Source organism: Schistocerca piceifrons, chromosome X (genome assembly GCF_021461385.2).
Source record: "Schistocerca piceifrons isolate TAMUIC-IGC-003096 chromosome X, iqSchPice1.1, whole genome shotgun sequence".
NCBI lineage: Eukaryota > Metazoa > Arthropoda > Insecta > Orthoptera > Acrididae > Schistocerca > Schistocerca piceifrons.
Genome location: NC_060149.1, coordinates 550,875,145 through 550,894,968, shown reverse-complemented (window position 1 = coordinate 550,894,968; position 19,824 = coordinate 550,875,145). Strand labels below are relative to the sequence as shown.

General features: G+C 40.0%; 1 protein-coding gene across 1 annotated transcript in view; it reads right to left on the bottom strand.

Annotated features, from left to right (window-relative positions):
• The window catches only part of LOC124721170 (zinc finger FYVE domain-containing protein 26), a 423,927-nt gene that overhangs the window by 390,682 nt on the left and 13,421 nt on the right, over window positions 1–19,824 (bottom strand). The window contains exon 3 of the mRNA XM_047246006.1: window positions 9,706–9,991. Within this exon, the coding sequence (XP_047101962.1) occupies window positions 9,706–9,991 (286 nt within the window). The remainder of the gene's footprint in view (window positions 1–9,705; window positions 9,992–19,824) is intronic.

The window sequence follows — 19,824 nt, the reverse complement described above, 5'->3', positions numbered from 1 at the left end:
CCTCGCTGTTTGGTCTCTTCCCCCAAACAACCCAACCCAACCTCTTTAACAACTTTAGAAGGTCTGGACTTTTGTAAGGGCTTATCAACTGTGAGTGTAATAGGAACTGAAGAGGAGCAGGCAGCTTTGAGACCAGCAATCTGTAGCTCCTTAAGCTACTGGTTGGTCTGTACTTCTGGGGAGCCCTTTCACTGGTACATGCTTGCAAGGGGGGGGGGGGGGGGGGGCATGCGGCATCCCCAGTCATGAGTGGAGAGTTGAGATCCCCAGAGGTATTTTCTCTTTAGTGTAGTCATAAAACAAAGCACATTTTTGAAAATCCTGAGGTGATTTGTTTATTTCTGGCATTTTCACCACATGTGATGCTTGTGTGAGAGTCTCAGCAGTGTAAGTTACAGTTCAAACCTACAGGAATTTGAATATCAACATATTCACATTTGAGTACTATTTGTCATAAGGACCAGCATAACTGAAAGTCATAACCATTTACTATCCCATTTTGATCCATCATATACTTTAATGGTTCATGGGTTACAGGCTAAGTCAAGTGAAGACAGAGAAAGCCAGTGTTGCATGAACCAAAAGATGAGAGGGCCTACATCCTACATGGTTTAATTTAGTTGCTTGACTACCATACTTCATTGCCAAGGCAATGGAGGGAGGAAGTATTCAAGGTACTGCCAGTGACCTGACCACAGTTATGGCAACATTCAGTGCTATTGGGATGGGATGCAAGCGGCCATACTTTTTTTTGTGTTCAAACATATGAGAGGCCTTAAGTTCCTGGGCCTTACGTTCCTTTATTAAGGTAGCATACTTTCGTAATTGGAGCATGTAATAATTTAGTAAACAGACACAGAACAGTGATTGCTCACATGGCAAGTTTTCATGAAGCAACTGACCACAGTCCCAATAAATTTGACTGTTTGCAGAACAGGAAGATATATGCATGACACATTGGCATTTAAACCACGGCATCAGGGGTGAGAATTATGGCTTCACATCAAAACAATAGACCATTATTTTAGCTTTCTTGGGACATGAACATTCTTAAAAGTTGAGGTGTCAATCTTGTTTAGTGGGCATCGATGTAGGCAATGTACAAAGTAGACCCCATGCTTCTCCAACTGTTTGCAGAATTCCTCATCCATCTGGACTGTTACGTCCTGGTGAAAAAATATATTCTGTACCATGTTCAAGTCCTTATGCAATCTTGTGGTAACATGTATGTAAACCTGTTTCTTCCAAGGGAATAACGCCCAGGAACAATTAGGAGCTGCCTACTTTAATTAAGACAGAATCATTTCATAGCTTACTTCACGGAAAAGATTTCTCCAAATACATTTTCAGTATTATCTACCACAAACACAGATTTAGTAGATAGAAAGAATCCTCCATCAGTTGAGGTGTACACCAGGAACTGAGGGGAGTATGTTTCTGCTGTTTCATGCAGGTGTAAAGGAAGAGGAGCCAGGTCAGGATGGGAGTGGGAGGTGTTGTAATGGAGGTTTCTCAAATTAAAGTGTGAAATTCATTGAACTTTAGTGTATTCTCAATAATAAGGATACAAAAGGGCTCGCCTGGAGGCAGAAGTAAAGTTCGACTGCCAGTCTAGGTGGATGAATAAAACAGAGGAATAGGAAGCATGAAAAGAGGTGGTTCACATTTGTGTGGTTGGTGGTCAGTCCTGGTGAACAGGGCTGGAGAGCTCTAGTCGTCCGCTCTAGCCAAAAACTGAAGTACAAGAGGGTGTCTACACTGCATACTACCCTCCAAGAGTCTCCATCAATCACACGTGTGACTCAGCTCCCACATACCCTATTAGTTGTCTGGATAGTGTGTGTAGCTACTGTTACTGGGAAAGGCAGAAAGAGTCATCTGATGTTAACTTATTCAGCAAAAGGAAGAGTGACATGATACTGACGCTTACAGGATCCATCAAGCAAGTGTGCCACCGTGAGAACTCATGTTGAGAAAGTGTTTGAAAGCTGTGGCTGGTACCCTTCAAATAAAATTTCTTCTAAAGCATTTGGAGACTGGATGGGCACCCTATATGGTTTGATTCTGCTTTCCTCCCATGACGTGGCCAAGAAGGGAAAGTTCTTGAAACTGTAAATATCTGCACTGAAGCATTCAGATCCATCTGCAGATACTATAGGGAGCCCCATGGCCACCAGCTAATAACTTAAATCTTTTCCCTGTGTAAGATATCTGTCCCGGTGCCATCTACTTCTGTTGAGGATTCTCCCCAAGGGTGCCACCGAGCCAGAGCAATGGCCACCTGACTTGATGATCATTGCTCAGAGTCACAGTGCCCACAAATGGGCAGGTAACTACAATGCACAATGAGATAACAGTTCAGGCACCCATAATGGATTCCCTGCATAATCAGTGGGCTACCACCCACAGGTACCTGACACCTCCACACATGGACTGGCTACCACACTTAGTATTCGATGATCAGCATGGCCCACACTTCAGAAAAAATTGGAAAAAGTGGAGGTAAAATCTGGATGTGGGAACCAAACATAAAGTAATCAAACAAATAAATGCTTTGGACTAGAGGAGACCAGTAACTAAAAAGCAGAAGCATTGACTCATCAATGGGCACAACAAAAAAGTAATCCTTTTTCGACACACACACACACACACACACACACACACACACACACACACACACACACACACCTAGTGCTAGTGAGTAGAGGGAGAAAGGGGTGAGAGGCAGGGAAAGGATTTCGGGTTTGGTAGCTAGTGTCTTGATGGGAGGCTGCAAGTTTGTCGGCTTGGAATGTGGGAGGGAGATGTGACAGGTGCACAGGCCAGGCAAGTGATGCATGGCTGTCCAGTAGCACAACATACAGCTGAGCATAACATGCTCAATTTCAATTGCTACCTCATTACCTGGGACATATGGGTTCTTCTCTCCGCCACCAGCTTCTCTGAACTACACAGATTGTGGGGAGGGGGGGGGGGGGGGATCCTTCCAAAACATTCTTCGTTCCAGTCATTGTCCTCATCTCATCTGCAGTAACCCACTGACCCCACAGCCTCCATCCAAGTTTTCCCTTCCTCTGTCCAGCCACCATCTCCCATTTCATATCCCCACATCACCTTTAGTCCCACTGGCTCTGGCAACTGTGCACCACATGCCTTGCCCATGTGCCTGCCACCCCTCCCTCCTGCATTCTTAGTGAGCAATACAACTGCCTCCCTCTGAGCTGCTAGTCACCCATCCCCAACCCCTCTCCCTGCCACCCCTGCCTCTCTCGCCCTCTACCCATCCTTCCCGAAACAACCCCCACCCTAGCTTAGTCCACCTGCCGAAATGCAGCACATGCATATAGTGTCCAGCTGGCACTATGTAGGGGCACGTGTGTGTGTGTGTGTGTGTGTGTGTGTGTGTGTGTGTGTGTGTGTGTGTGTGTGTACTCTAGTTTGAAAAAGGATTACCCCAAAACCTAGCAAGCTTTGTTTCTTTTTCACGTGCACCTGTCAATGACTCAAAGCTCCTGCTTCTCGGTGAGTGATCTCCTTGAACATTCGATCTTCATCCAACAGGTCACTAAGGAAATACAGATTGATCCAGAGAGAGTCCCATGTTATCTGGACAAGCCTAATAGAACTGGGATGTGACAAGTGCTGCAGAGATTGCCTAATAACAACTATTTTAACTCTACAGCCATCCACCATACAGGCATGCAGAACACATTGAGGTTGAGACTCTTTTCTCATTTCTTTAAAAACTTTTTTATGTTCTTCCATCATTTTGACCCAAGCCATTATGTCAAGGACTCACTTTTTGAGACACATGGCATTCTACCATTACATTTAACAGTGGTTGCTGAAGTTTGCTTAGAGCTTAAGATTGCAGAAGAATAACAGCACTGACATGTCCCGACCTAAGGAACCTCAGGCTAGCCAAATGTGACCTCAGCCACCAAGGACTGAATTCATGGGATGCTTGCCATTTTGGTTCATCTGAGTGGCACATGTACATTATGGAATGCTACAGATACAGCTACCATTACCCTCCAATGAGAACAGAGAACTGTTCCAACACCTTGGAATTTTGGTCTCCATTTATAACACCATTATTCTGAAACTCTGGAGATAAAAACAGATTGCTCAAATTGATCTATCTAGTCCAAATGAATGCTCACCTCATCAAACTTCACAGTTTTATAAAATTATATTCTATATGTCTGTCTGTCTGTCTGTCTCTATATTAAAATAAATATATTTTTTCTTCTTTACTTCCCTCATAATTATGTTTATTTTATGTTGAACCCCTCACTCACCTCCCACAACTTTTTCTCACATACACTGGTGTCCAAAATTTAAGTAACAAACTGCTATCTCTCCATCCTGTATCTAATTCATGATATAATCATACAAACTGTAAACAGATGTTGTTAAGATCATGTACTGCATGGAAGATGGCATTTCGATCAATGGACAACCAGCAATGACGTCAGGGCACCTATCAAGCAGGGTAGTGTTTGCATCCACAATCACTACGTACACAGTCACAGACAGTGCAGTTTGGCACAGTGCAGATGCCTACAGGCTGTCTGTTGTGGAGGGCCATAGGAAGAATGGAAGCAGAAGTTGCAAACTGGTGTGGCCTGATGGCACAATGTGAATTGTTCTGTTGTTTCTCTCATGAGGAGACGTGTGACATCAGAAAGAGTGGACCATTATTTGGCTGTACGGGCATGACGGTGCCACCTTAGTACTGCAGTGTAACTGGCATCTGACCTTTCAGCATCTCCTGGATGTGTTGTATCGAGGCAAATGACATGCAAAAGGCTTCAGCAGAGCAGCCTTTATTGTTGGAGACCTCCTGTTTGTTTACCTCAAGTTTACCTTTTGTATGTCTTCACAGAATGTAACATCTAGAGTGGAGCTGTCAACATGCCACCTGGACGGTTGAACAGTGGGCCAATGTTCTTTTCACAAATGAGCATCAATTTGGTCTAGAGAGCGATTCTCGACAGATTCACATCTGGAGGGCACATGGAACATGATTTTGGGACACAAATATTGTGGAAAGAGACTGATGTCACGGAGGAGCCCTAATGGTGTGGGTAGGTATTATCTTGACCACTGGAGTACCTCTTCATGAAATTGTATGGGCGACTCAGCAAGATTTAACTGGTGTCAGGTACTGTGAGGAGATCTTGGGATCTCATGCGTGGTGGTTGTAAGGTGCTGTGGGCTTAGACTTCATACTGATGGATAATAATGCTCGACCTCATAGAGCAAGGGCAATTGATGTTTTTTTGGAAACAGAAGATATTGCATGCATAGCATGGCCTGCTCGCTCTCCCAATTTGAATCCCATAGAGCATGTCTGGGATGCATTAGGGAGATAAGTTGCATCACACCAGCATCCACCAACCTCTCTCCAAGACTTGTGAGCAGCTCTGCAGGAAGAATGGGAGTTATTGCCTCAATATGAGATTGATGAAATCATTCACAGCACGTTCCATCATTGTTGCTCTCTATTGGTGCCAGAGGTGATCACTCCCCATACTGAGCACATTAACCAGTTGTCAGAACGTGTGTGCAAATCTGTTAAGTTGGAAAAAAAAAACAAAGAACATTTTTGTCTACCATTATGCATGTTGAAGTTGATTACATTCTGTATTCTTTACATGGTTTCTACTTTACTATTACCTGTTTATAATGTTTTGTAGCAAAACAAATGCAAACCTTGCAAAATTTCAATTTGTTGCTTTAATTTTGGACACCAGTGTATTTCATTACTTATTTTGTCTGTCATTTTCATTTTGTTATTATGATTACTATAAAATTTAACACTCTTCTTTCACATAATGATTACAATCATTTCATTAAAGCACTGGAATAAGTGTGGTGGCTGTTCATGTACTGTTTCTGATTCCTTTCCAGTATTTCTTATGACTCCTGATCCAGGATTCAAGTGATTTTTCTTTCTCTCCTTTCCTTTTTAGTTCCTATCTTTTGCTTGAGACTGGAAAAAGTAATATTTTAATGTTTTAAAACTAAATATTAAGTCATTGTTTTAATTGTGTGGCTTTCAAGCCTGCTTCAGCTGTTTCTGCTTTGGTCACTAGTATGTACTATTTTTGAATGAAGGAATGAGTTTCTCGGGAGGTTGAAAGGGACTAGACATCAAGGTCATCCATCCCTGTTTTCCTTTAATAAACAAAGCCTAAAGAAGGATAAAAAAGTATGGAGAAGCAATTTGATGTTTTCCAAGGCAGAAAGCTATGTCAAAAGTGGAGAGACAGAAAGAAAATGTCAAAAGGTAAGGAATGCAATGAGTGAGGAGAGGTGTGCTGGTCTGAAACAGCCCGAGATCCCCCCTCCCGCAGGTCTAGTCCCTTCCCCAACAGCAATAAAATACAGGCTTAAAGCTCAAGTCACAGAAGTAAAACACAAAGGTGAAAGGTAATAAATGCAGTGGAATGGGATAGAGGTGCACTGGCCAGAAACAGCTGGAGGCCCCCGAATCCAGTCCTGCGGTGGTAAGTCAACTCCCACAACTGTCCAGTTGCCCACCAGATACTGACTGAATGTTCAAGTTACAGAATGGCAAAGGGGACACAAAACCATGCTGACAGGCTTTAAATGAGTGTATATAAATCGTTCTCATATAAAACATAATGCCTGGCCTGCCACTTTGACTTCATCACCAATGGCAGAGAAAAAGAGTTGTCAAGCTTCTCAGCTGCAAAGTTGGAGCACTCTTAAAAGGAAATGGATCACCACAGGAGTGTTTCAATGACAATGGGGTGGATCCTCTCACCTGAGCATACGAGCATGAGCCAACAATGCATGGCCAATACATAGTAAACAATGGACAATAAATTCCCTTACAGAAGGGCGAAGGCAAAATTGTCTTGCAGTCATGGGTTCCTTTATGGTATGTTGCCTGTTTGTACTGGCCAAAGAGACTAATTCAAAATTATAAGCCTCGAAAGGCTGAAAACATTGTATTGACCACAATTCAGATCTCGGTATCCTAATCTCCAGTGTTTTCATTACTGTAGCATCCTTTGCTAACCACTTTGCAAGGTCGTTTTCCAGAATCTCTAGGTGATTTGGGGTCCAGAGGAATACAACTGTACTCCCAGTAATGTAGATGTGGGAAAGACACTATGTATGGTCAAAACTAATGGGTTCTGTGAACAGAATCGGTTTATGACCTGCAGGCTGCGTAGAAAGTCACTAAAGATCAGGAAATCTTAATGAATGCAAATATACTGAAAGGCTTGGATAATGTCCACTAATTCTGCTATGAAAAATGCTACATCCAAATGGTCATGAATATTGTTCATGGCTTCTGAAATGTGTGAATACACAGCAGATGTGATTGTCAACCTCTGAGTCAATAACACAGGTGACTGTAGAACACGGAAATTTGTCAAGAACTGAGAAAAATTAATGCTGACAGGTGTATCATTTCATCACTTCCTTTGATCCTATTGAAAGGGCTAGTTGGATCTTTGGATGAGGTATGCACCATGGGAGGAATTCGGCAAAGGTAACCTTATTCGAAGGTTCAATGGAAGAAATCGAAAGTCAAAGTAAAGAGACTCCAAGTGAACTGCTGTTGACACACTGGACCTGGGGGACCTAGTGGGAGGTGGTTTCCCCCTTTCAAGTAAAGGATGTAGTGAATTGGGTGATCATAGTAGCTGTGGGTGCATATGACATATTTCGCAGTAACTGCTGACATCTGATTCATAGACAAGGAATCCCAGTACCTACCAGAAGGCTGTCCACAGGGCTCATCTAAAAGATGTCAGTTGCGAGTCAGACCCAGTAGTGGTGAACTGGATCCACTATCTGTAATGTCGAAGAGACGGTGGATCTGCAAGTCAGACATCTGTAACCTGTACGAGATAGGATTAGTACTTTGTACAGGCACAAGAGCATGAAGCAATACACATCCCACGAGGGGTGACTGAGGCAGTGGAGCATATCAAGTCTTTTTAAGCTTGCAAATATGTTGTAACCACATCAGCTGAGCAGGAAATAAAATTCAAAGAAACAATTTGACTGTACCTTACTTAGCAGTTCATTTTCAATGCGAAGTTCTGGTTGTGGGTGAACAGTTTTACATTGGCAGAAGTACATGACAAGTCTTAGTAGTGAAAAACTTGATACTGTGTGTGAGAGTCCAGGATTGCACTTTCTTGATGGTGCTTTGCACCTGGTATCCAACAAGATGAACTGTAGTAAATACTAATATAGTCAACATATATGGGCGGCAAGACCATAGGCCCCACCGCCTCTGCAAGCCTATTAATTGCTATCAGGAAAAGTGTCACACTCAGCAAGGATCCCTGTGAGACACCATTCCAAATATCCATGGACATGCCACAAGCCGGGGTAAGTATGCTAACGAGGTTCAGAGGAAGGTAACCCTCAGCTGAGGGAGCAGGGGGTGTAATAAGAACAGAAGGAAAGGTTGGGTCATGTTGACACTCTTCTAGGAGGGCAGGGGTTGGGGAGGGGGGAGGCAATGTTACTGAGCCTCTTCCAGGAGAGTAATGTCGATGATTGAGTAGCTGTTAGTGATTAATGCAGCTGCTTGAGAGTTTCCTAATGGATGCTACTTCTCCAAATTTTTTGTCAATAAATGAAGAATAATTGTTTTGTACTCCAAAAAAAGCTCACCATCAGTTCAGATACAAACTAGGTACCAAGGGAAGTATTTCTCACCATCTCTGTCTAATTTACTTTCCTGCCAGGGTGTAGCCAGAGAAGGGAAAGCCTTTGGGTCATACCTTCTTGCATTTCACTGATCCATTCTGTTGACTGAGTCTGCTGGGGCCTTGCCACCAATGTGCAAAAGTGTGATCCTAATCATTGAGGATTGTCCACCATGGTATGGCCCACTATAATCAGGGGCTCTCTACATTGGTGCCACCTTGTCACAACAACAGCTGTCTGGAATGGTAACTACTGCTCAGAGGTCTTGTGATCCAAACTCGACAGGCTCATACTACTTAGCATCCATGGGCAGATTGCAGCTTCTGCACAAACAGTATGTTTCCTACATTGTTATGAGGCTATGACCATGGTGGTACCTGACATCCCCGCTACAATGGACTATCTACCATGTTAGGCTTTGAGTGTCTAATTTAACTACTCACTGAAGAATTGTTTGAGAGAGAACTGCAAAATGTGTGGAACATATGCCACGATGGACAATCTTCTCTACACAGACCACACAATTGTAAGACCCAACATATGTTAGCTAAAAAAATTGGGGAAGATCTAAACATAAAAATATTAAATAAGGAACTTTAGTGAATATGTGAGAGAAAAACATAGCAGCCATCCTTCAGACCAAGTCAGAGAAAAGGTGCTGTCAGAGAATAGAATTACAGCGCAAGAAAGTAATGAGTACTGGAACGGCGCACGTTCTCGTAATCACCACACATGTAGCCGCAAAATAGTTGTGTGGACCTGCGAACTGATAGCTGCAAGGTTTGCTTTTGATAGGAAAAAAGGAAGCAGTGTTGCATGGGCTTGGGGTCCCATGTTTGTCAATCACATACTCGCCAACAAAAGAACTGTAAGTCCCCAGGGAGTGCAATTACTGTTGTTGTCTCAAATGCTGTTAAATGTAACCTGCAGAAATCTACAATATCAGCACAGTTGTAGTATATGAAGAACTGAATCATTAACAGTTGTCATACTTACTTGAGGTAGGGATATCTTTTGTTTCATTTGATGCATCACAACTGAATTTCTCCATATTTTCAATACATGCATCAATACATTCCTTGTAAATGTCTTGCAGTTCATTGTCACTTTCATTAAAGTATGGTGACCAAATACACATAAGTTGTTGGATAATGAAATCTGCTAGCACAGGATACTTAAGCAGACAATCACACAAAAACTTATGGGCATGCATGGAAAAGCATTGTACAGGTGTTGCTATTTTGTCTGCAAATAAGGTCTGGCTGTAAAGATGAGTAAGTTCCTGAAACAAAACATAAAAAACAAGGGGGTAAATGTATTAACTTCCAACTAATCAAAGACTGGGCAAATTTTTTTCTCCAGTAATGTAAATATGCAACCATCAGATAATTAATTTGAAAGTATACAATATTATTTGGCATATTTACTGGGGCCTATTAATAATGTGAATGGCGGCTCAAATCCAAATTATTGCATTTATTTTTGCTTGTCTAAGTCCTGTTTTAATTTCTCAGGAAGGCTATCACTACCACACACTCCACAGTAGAGTGAAATACTCATTTTGAAATTGATATAAAATTAGTCAAGTAATACCACTATATCGTATTGTATTGTGTGGAACTGGGGACCTAGAAACGACAGAGAGGCTTCGTCCCCACCGTAGCCCTCAGTGGTTCACAACCCCACAACGGGCTACAGCAGTCCACTTTACCCCACCGCCGCCCCACACTGAACCCAGGGTCATTGTGTGGTTCGGCTCCCAGTGGACCCACTGGGAACATCTCACACCAGACAAGTGTAACCCCCACTGTTTGCGTTTTAGAGTAATTATGTTGTATGTGTACGTGGAGAAAGTGTTTCCGCAGCAATTGTTGAAATAGTGTAACTGAGGCGGAATAAGGGGAACCAGCTCGCATTTGCTGAGGCAGATGGAAAACCACTTTAAAAACCATCCACAGACAGGCTGGCACACTGGACCTCAACACTAATCTGCCGGGTGGATTTGTGCCGGGGACCGGCATTCCTTCCCACCTGGAAAGCAGTGCGTTAGATCACTTGGCTAACTGGGCGGGCTAATACCACCATATTCTTTCTTCCCCTATTACTAATCCAGTATGAAGGGGGGTCTCTGTGGACTTTGAGAAAGTAGAAGAGAAGAAGTGGCAAATTAAAGTGGTGCTATTAGGTTTGTTCAAAGCAATCAGTTGGTGGGGTATTGTGTGCTAAAGGGGGTTCAAGTTGCAGCCCACATACAGTTTTCATGTGTCAGAAAGGTTTTTGTGGAAAGCACTTTAATCTTTCTGTCATGTTCCTGCATTCTGCAACATTTGGAACTGAGGAGGTAATGAAATATTTTCAATGGTCCACAGGGTGACCCATGAAGAATGGTCAGCATTCAGAGATATAACAGGAATTATCATTCAAAGCAAAAATGTAAAGTAAACATGGGCTATAAAATGCAGATCTTAAGAGCTATGAGTAGTTGTTCAGTAGAAGAGATGTGTTTCACACTACTGAGGATGAAGAGGTGCTCATACCTGTTAAGGTATGCATGCTAGAGCCAATAACTGTTCTTCTCACATTCCTGAATATTCCCATTCCTTCTGGATCACCCTGTTGTAAGTGTAAAAACAATAGCTAATTAAGCATATGCTTCACACAACGCTACCTAGTTTTAACAATATTCTGTCTATCAGTAATTGATCCACCAATATACCACCAACAACATTAATTTAAATTGGATATTAAGTTATTACAACCCCTCTCCTCCTGGTCAACTGAGGCCATACAGTTCATAATTTCTTACAATTTGTATTCTATAAAATGACTCATATTTTTGCTCTAAATTACAGTGAAAGATCAACAACTTGGCAAGCAGTCATTTAAGCTTTTTATGTACATGTGCAACATTCCACACTTCATACTGAAGGATTGCTGCATTTTCCTAATAACTTCTTCACTTCTTCTCTTATCCATTGATGTTACTGAGGCAGGTGATACCATGAACCGTCTCTGGACCTTTCTGAACTGTGCCTACAATAGTGGTTTTCATGATAATGACTGCTAAGAATTCCACACATTACTGTCACAGGAAATGTCACCTTAACTAATTAAAAATGCATGAACCTTGGGGAAAAATGGAAAATTGTTCAAAGTGAAATATAATTCATCATGTAAAATAGAAATTTCACATCACTGGTGTTTTAGTAAAAAAAGTGAAACATACATTTAAAAAAAACACTTATTTTTAGTGGTTGCATAGACAGACACCACAATCCCCCAAATGAAGCAGTGAGACTCATTTCCTACATCAGAGGTGAAATGAGTACATCACATACCAGTATCATTAATATCTAGAAATATTGTCTACTTTAGGTGTGAAAAATATGATGCCAATGTCAATTTTGTGGTGAATACAATGCATACAGGAAACGAAACATAAACAAGAAGTGTAAGTGCAAAATTTTTGTATGTATAACTCAAATTGTTTGTAAAAATGTTACCTGAACTACACAGAAAAAAACATGTGTCACACGAACCACAGATGTCCCAACTGCTGAATAGTATGGAACACATAGTCTGATCCTGACAGCATTTTTCAAGTCAGATGTTTCACCTACAGAAAACCTCAATAGAACTGGTAAAATGGGAGTCTGGTGAAGCTATGATAATCCCAACCAGCCAACTTTGGATAAAGAAAGAGCTTTCCAAAATAAGACAAGCCTCAAATGAGAAACAGACTTAAAGTTAGACAACAAAGCAATGGACATGGAATATGATTTGTAACATTAAATAGACAGACTTTGAAAGGGAAAGTGGAAGGACCTGTTGACACCTTGGACAGATGAAAATTGTGTTAGGAATGGCAGAAACAAAATGGAGCAGTGAAGGAAGGCATAGACTAAGAAATATCTTTAGGGTGTACTGAATCAGCAAGGAGGAGGATACCAAGAATATGGTGGGGTGCAGTTGTGAGAGATGAACTGGAAGAGAAAGTAACTGGAATGAATGAGAGGACGATAAAGACTGAAGTACCAATGAACTAAAACACAGTGATGATATTAAAAACAAGTGTATGCCTCCAGATGGAATGCACATCACAGAAAAAACAGTAGTTTGGAGAAGAACTACAGAGGCAGGTGATTGGGTAGAACATAACTGTAATGGTAGATCTGAAGTCACATGCTGATGCAGTGAGACATGGATGTGAAAACTTACTTTGAGCAAATGACTGGGGAAGGACAAACATGGTGAAATATTATTGAACTTGCAGACTCAAGGTTGGACACTGATGGTTTGATAAGAAACCCATACAGTAACTTCATATTGTGGTGATTGGTCTAAAAAGTCCATAGTTGATTGTAATATGTTAGTGGATGATGAACTTATGAGGTACCTAGCAGATATGAAGATATCATCAGAAAACATAAGGGAAGGCTGAGGGGAAAAAAGGATTAAAATGGTATGGGGTAAGAGACCAAGGGACAAGTGGCTAATAGGAGCAGAAGAAAACGTTCAGAAGAGAAGAGGGGCCTGAGCAAGAGTAGTGACAGAGAGGTGGTGAGAAGAATGGAGACAACTGATAGGCTTGTACTCCAAGCAGACACTGCCAGTATCTGGAACTGTACATGATGAAGATGATGATGAACAAGTTAAGTGTCTACATAGTTATATCTCAGAGGTAAGACTCGAAATAAGGCAATAAACATGTTGAAATGCTAAGAACGAACAAATTGAAAAAAACAATGGACACAGAACTCCCACCACAAGTACATATGATGGACTGCAAAAATAGTGAAATTAAGACCTAAACAAGAGCCTGTCTTTTAATTTTTTTTTATTTAAAGTTACCGGAACTTTGATGGAAAAAGGTGAAAAAATTATGTGATTATGTGTGTCACTGCTACCATTACTTATTTTACTTTGTTTTTGGATAGGACGGTACACTCTAAGGCAGAAAAAATGACACACCACAAAGGGATTATCTGACTAGGATGAAATCAGTTGACATGATGTACATGTACAGATAAACAAATGATTAGAACTGAGCAAGTCAATAACACACTGGACCACCTCTGGTCCTTATGTAAGCAGTTATTTGGCTTGGCATTGATTGACAGATTTGTTGAAGTCCTCCTGTGGGATATCATGCCCAATTCTGTCCAACTGGCATGCCAGATCTTCAAAATCCTGAGCTGGTTGGAGGGTCCTGCCCATAATGCCCCAAAAATTCTCAATTGGGGAGAGATCTGATGACATTGTTGGCTAGGCTAGGGTTTCACAAGCAGGAAGAAAAGAAGTAGAAACTCTCACCATGTACGGACAGGCATTATCTTGCTGAAATATAAGTCTATGATGGCTTGGCATGAACGGCAACAAAATGAGGCATAGAATATCAACAACATACTGCTGTGCTGTACAGGTGATGTGGATAACAACCAAAGGTGTCGTGCTGTGAAATAAAATGCCATCCCTGAGTGTCACTGCTGTTTGTCAGGCTATATGGCGGGTGACAGTCAGGTTGGTGTCCCACTGGCGTCTGGGCCGTCTCCAAACATGTTCAATGGTCAGTGGGGCTCAATTTGAAGTGGGACTCATCAGTGAAGACAATTCTCCTCCAGTCAATGAGATACTGCTTTGAATGTGCCCGGAACCACTCCAAATGGTCTTGTTGGCGCACAGAGGTCAATGGTAGTTGGCACAAGGGGTGCGCGAACTCGGCCCACTTTCTGTGAGCTACTTATTAATGGTCCTTGTTGTCACTGAAGCACAAGTTGCACATCAGATCAGTGATAATGCTGAATCTGGGGCTCTGAGTGCTCTCTGTTGATTTCTCAGATCTCTCATTCTGTCTTCTCTCGAGGTCAACTGCTTCCTTCTTGACACTGTTTTCGGCCATGGTTCATCTATTCCTACCAACATCATCAAACAGTGGCATTGCTCCTATTTAAAATGTCAAGCTATTAATCAATTACTCCACCTGGTTTCTTTATGACCAACTACACGTCCTCGCTCACATGCTGACATCTGCGTATAGTGTTTGTGTGTCTGTCTGTGAATCATAGTTACCATTTTACTGAGTACTCAGAATGAAATTTGCGATGGCTTTACGGCCTGGCATTGACATATCCTTCTCTTCCTGTCAGTAGCAAGGTGAAACTGCACTGCAGTGTCACATATTCATTCATCCATCCATCGGTTGCCAAAGTTTACAATTTTGCATTATCCATCGATACCTGTATAAATATTAACTTGTGACCAATTTGCATAACTGCTTCATGGTAGCCTTTTTTTTAGTGTATTTAAGAAACATGATATGCATGAGCATCATCACATACAGCTCTACAATATTACACAAAGTGGTGTGAACATGCTTAGTACCAACATAATTTTTGCCTCTTCCCATTCCATTCCAAAACATTACATGTACAAAAAAACAAAACAATATATATATAATTTTTTTGTTTTGTTTTTTTGTACATGTAATGTTTTGGAATGTAATGGGAAGAGGCAAAAATGGTGTTGGTACTAAGCATGTTCACACCACTTCGTGTAATATTGTAGAGCTGTATGTGATGATGCTCATGCATATCATGTATCTTAAATACACTAAAAAAAAAAGGCTAACCCGAAGCAGTTATGCAAATTGGTCACAAGTTAATATTCATATAGGTATCGATGGATAATGCAAAATTGTAAACTTTGGCAGCCGATGGATGGATGGATGAATGAATAATGACATTGCAGTGCAGTTTCATCTTGCTGCTGACAGGAAGAGAAGGATATGTCAATGCCAGGCCATAAAGCCATTGCAAATTTCATTCTGAGTACTCAGTAAAATGGTAACTATGATTCACAGATATATGATTCACAGATATATATATGAGATTGCCATAAGCTTCCATAGTATGGGCTCTAGTCCCTATAACTTTATCGTTCTGGTGCTTAGGTCTTGTGCCTGTAACAGCAAATAATATATTTTAAAATTCTGCTGTGAAGACCAGTTTGGAAATTTTGATGTAGGTTTACATGGGATGTGTGAGCCTTTCTTGTCAAGTCCTTCCCAAGAATGTACTGGGTAACCCTGTAAAGTTTTTTTTTGCCAAGCAAAAACGTCTATTGCAGTCTGTACAGTTTTCTTTTAAATTATTTAGTTTCTTTAAACATTCTGACTTCTTGACACAGATTCTAGATAGGCAAGTAATACTCCAGAATGGACCATACAAATTTCTATCAGAGAAAATTTAAATTTCTACAGAATGCTCCCAATAAACGGTAGCTGAGCATTTACTTTCCAGCATACAGTTAGTATGGTTGTTTTGTCTTGTGTCACTTTGAACACACACTACAAACTATTGAAATTGTGTCACTGACATCAAATAAGAGAGGGCTTCAATCAATCCTATGAAAACAATTTCAAAGTACATACTCTCTATGTGGAGGGACAAGTAATGTGATTTGAAGTGCACAGAAGGGTAAGACCACTAGGCTAGGCCCTACTCCACTGAAGTAATTCAAAATCCTGCACGTAATACAGTTCCCATATTTCTGAAATCAGGAAACAAAGGCATAGGATATAATAAATACCTGATTATTTGGAAACAGGCACATGCATTTAAATTCAGATAAAAATCCAATTATAGATACATAAGTTTGTAAGTAAGTAAGTTACATGTTTCATAGTTTATTTGAAGTTTTTTTATCAAAATGATGTGGAATAAGTCAGTTTACAGTACACATATAGATGATCAGTTTTGACATGATTTTTAGTGTAACATTAATTAATGTATAAATTTTCAGTCCTGTAAATACAACTCTACTTAAATCTAGCTTTTGAAGGGCTAACAGTTTTTAAATAAAAATTCATCTATGGAACAGAAGCTGCCGAGAAGTTGCTTTGCTACCTGTGAGGCATTGTATGTATTGTCCATAGGATCAAAATTTTTTGTTGATACATACTGAGCTCCTTTGTGAGGCAATGCGAGTTGTAATAATGGATAATTAAGGTCATATTGTCTTTTAGTATTGTGATGGATTATTTATGATAAATTTCATAAGCAAAAATATACACTGTGGAGGTGTACTTAAAGTGCCAAACTACTTAGAGAGGTAGCGATATAATGATCACAGGTGAACCCCATGTTATTCTTACTGCTGAATTTTGTGCAATCAGTATTTTCCACATTATGAATTTCCCCAGAAAATTATTCTGTAAGACACTACTGAATGGAAATAAGCAACACATATCAGGAGGTTGATTAATTTGCTTTCAACACTAGCAATTCTATGAAGAACAAAGTAGCTCATCTTAATTGTTTGAACAGCTCAGTAATATGCTTCTTTCAGTTGAAGATTTCATCAATATTTTTACCCAATAATTTGGAGCATTCTACTTTGTTTACTAACTCCTGTTCATGTGTTACATCTGTTGTTGTTGTCATTATTTGTTGTACAGAACTGACTATAGCGTGTTTTCCCAACATTATGCGAGAGTCCATTTCCAGAGAACCATTTAATAAGTCTTTGACAACCAATGGAATTTACTATAACACTAGTATAGTATGCTAAAAGCATCAATGCTATTCGATGAAGTATAAGTGGAAGGTCATTCACATGTATAAGGAATAGGAGTGGACTCAAAATTGAACGTTGTGGGGCTCCCCTTGTGGTTTCTCCCCCGTCACTAAAATTCTCTCTCCTTTCAACACTGTTTGAATTATTGAGCACAAATTTTCATACTCTGTTAAGTGTGATTCAAACCAGTTGCGTGTGAAGCCATGAATTCCATAAAACTTAAGTTTTCTATGAGAGTAACACCATATACGCAATCAAATGTCATGGAAAGATCACAAAAAAAAATATTTGTGATATTTTATTATTTAATGCTCGCAGTAACTGGTGGGTGAATGTATAAATAGCACTCTTAGTCAAGCAACCCTTCTGGAATCCAATCTGTGATGTGCAAAATAAATTATTTCTACTTAACTGTGATATTACTTGAATACACTACTTTCTAAAATATTTTTGGAAGTGACATAAGTAAGGAAATTGGATGATTATTATTTAAGTCTTTCTTATCACCTTTCTAATAATGAGGTTTAACAATGGCATATTTTAAACTGCCTGGAAAAATTCCCTGTGCCAGTGATCTATCACAAATATCACTGAGGGTATGACTTATTAAAAGAAAAAAATTCTCCAGAATTCCGTTTTAAATTCCCTCAACACCATAGGCATTCCTGTTTTTGAGAACTTATGTCTTGTCATTACTGCTGATACATTTAGAGTGTGATTGTTACAAATAATTGCAACTTGTGAATTATCCTTCACAACATTGTCATTCAGCTTAATTGTGGTAGTATCTTGTGGGCTGACTGGTTGTCCTGTCTCCCATTTCACAATATCTCATGTATTTTCAATCTTACTACTCGCATTATTAATTTTTGTCATGACATGCATATTTCTGGTCATTCTAATGATTTTCTGCAAAGTAATACACTATTTTTGTAGAATGTAACATCAGAATATCACTTGTTCTGGCCTTCATATAAAGTTAAAATTCTCTTTTCCTGTAACATGATATCTTAATCCATTTAGTTATCCAGAGCTTTCTTTTCAATGGATTTTTCTGGATAACTTTTTAGGAAGGCTACTTTCAAATATCGACATAAATTTACTATGGAACATACTGAGTTTCAAATTAGCATGTCTACCCATACATACCTCACCCATACAACCTCTTTTAATTTATTCTACAACATTGTATCCTGGTGTCACTAATATGTCTTACTGCTTAGTATGAACACGCCTCAGAGCTGTGAGGTGCTATTTTGTTTACTTCTATTAATTGTGCATCATAATTTAATCATACATTAATGATTGGGTACACATTAACTGTTTGAGCCTGAACACTGTCTGCAAAAACGTTATCAGTCAGGGCCTTATATCTTGCTGTGCATGTGTTACAAAATATAATGAACAAGGGCATGTTATTAAGTAATGCCCCTGAATCTTTTATGTGAAAACTCTCAAGGCTCTTTAAATAAAACAAACTTTACTAACATTCTACATGTTTATTCTTCAAGTCTACACATTTGTTTGTCAAAATACTCACTCTGGTGATGAACCCATTTCCACCAACAAGAGACCAGTTTGTTGATACCATCACTGTAGGATGTTTGACTCTGCTGAAGGAGTCACAACCTCACTTGCACTGCTTCATCACAATGAAAGTGAAGTCCTCGAAGATGTTCTTTAAGTTTTGGAAACAGATAAAAATCAGATGGGGCAAAGTTGGGACTGTATGGAATATGATCGATGACAGTAATGGTGTCAGATTGTTGCAGATGTTGCAGCACTCATGTGTGGTCTGGCATTGTCATGCTGGAGGAGAGGGAGCTCCATGTAGGGACAACCTCTTCAAATTCGAAACTCAATTACAGCATGCTGTTTCTCATGCACCAACATAGTTACGTTACACAATGCCATGTTACATGCTACAATTTAGAGTCCTCTAGTGGCAGGGGGCTGAAAATATGTAGACATAAAGAATAAAGATGTAATGTGAACAATTCAGAGAGATTACTTTTCCACGTGCCCTCATGCTATAAGATCTAGTTTACACAGTGACACTTTATTGTGAAGCTAAGTTTCCAAAATGCACTGCCACCCATTACACATGCAAGGCACACACTGTGAAAAGTCATTGACTAAACTATACCATTTTGGCACATTCCAACTTTGGTGACATGAATCTATCAGTTTTATGAATTTTCTGGTTAGGTGCTGTTTCAATAATTGCTACATGACGTGGGGAACTGGATAAATGGTTTGATTTTGACAGTTATGCTATGCATAAATACTTGTGGGAGTGCCACACTTGAGGCAGTTCTTTGTGATATAAACATCAAAGGATTGAAGAGGTCAGAGTTGCTGATCAAAATACATTCGATAAGAAATACACACATGAATGAACTATGAAAAATGCAGGCAAGAAAAAAGGTTGACTGGAGAACTGATTACATGTAAAAGCCAAAAATTACATGGTTAGCTTTTGGAGATTAATTTGTGAGGAATATTGTGTGCAGAAGGAAAAAGTTGCACAAATATTGCATA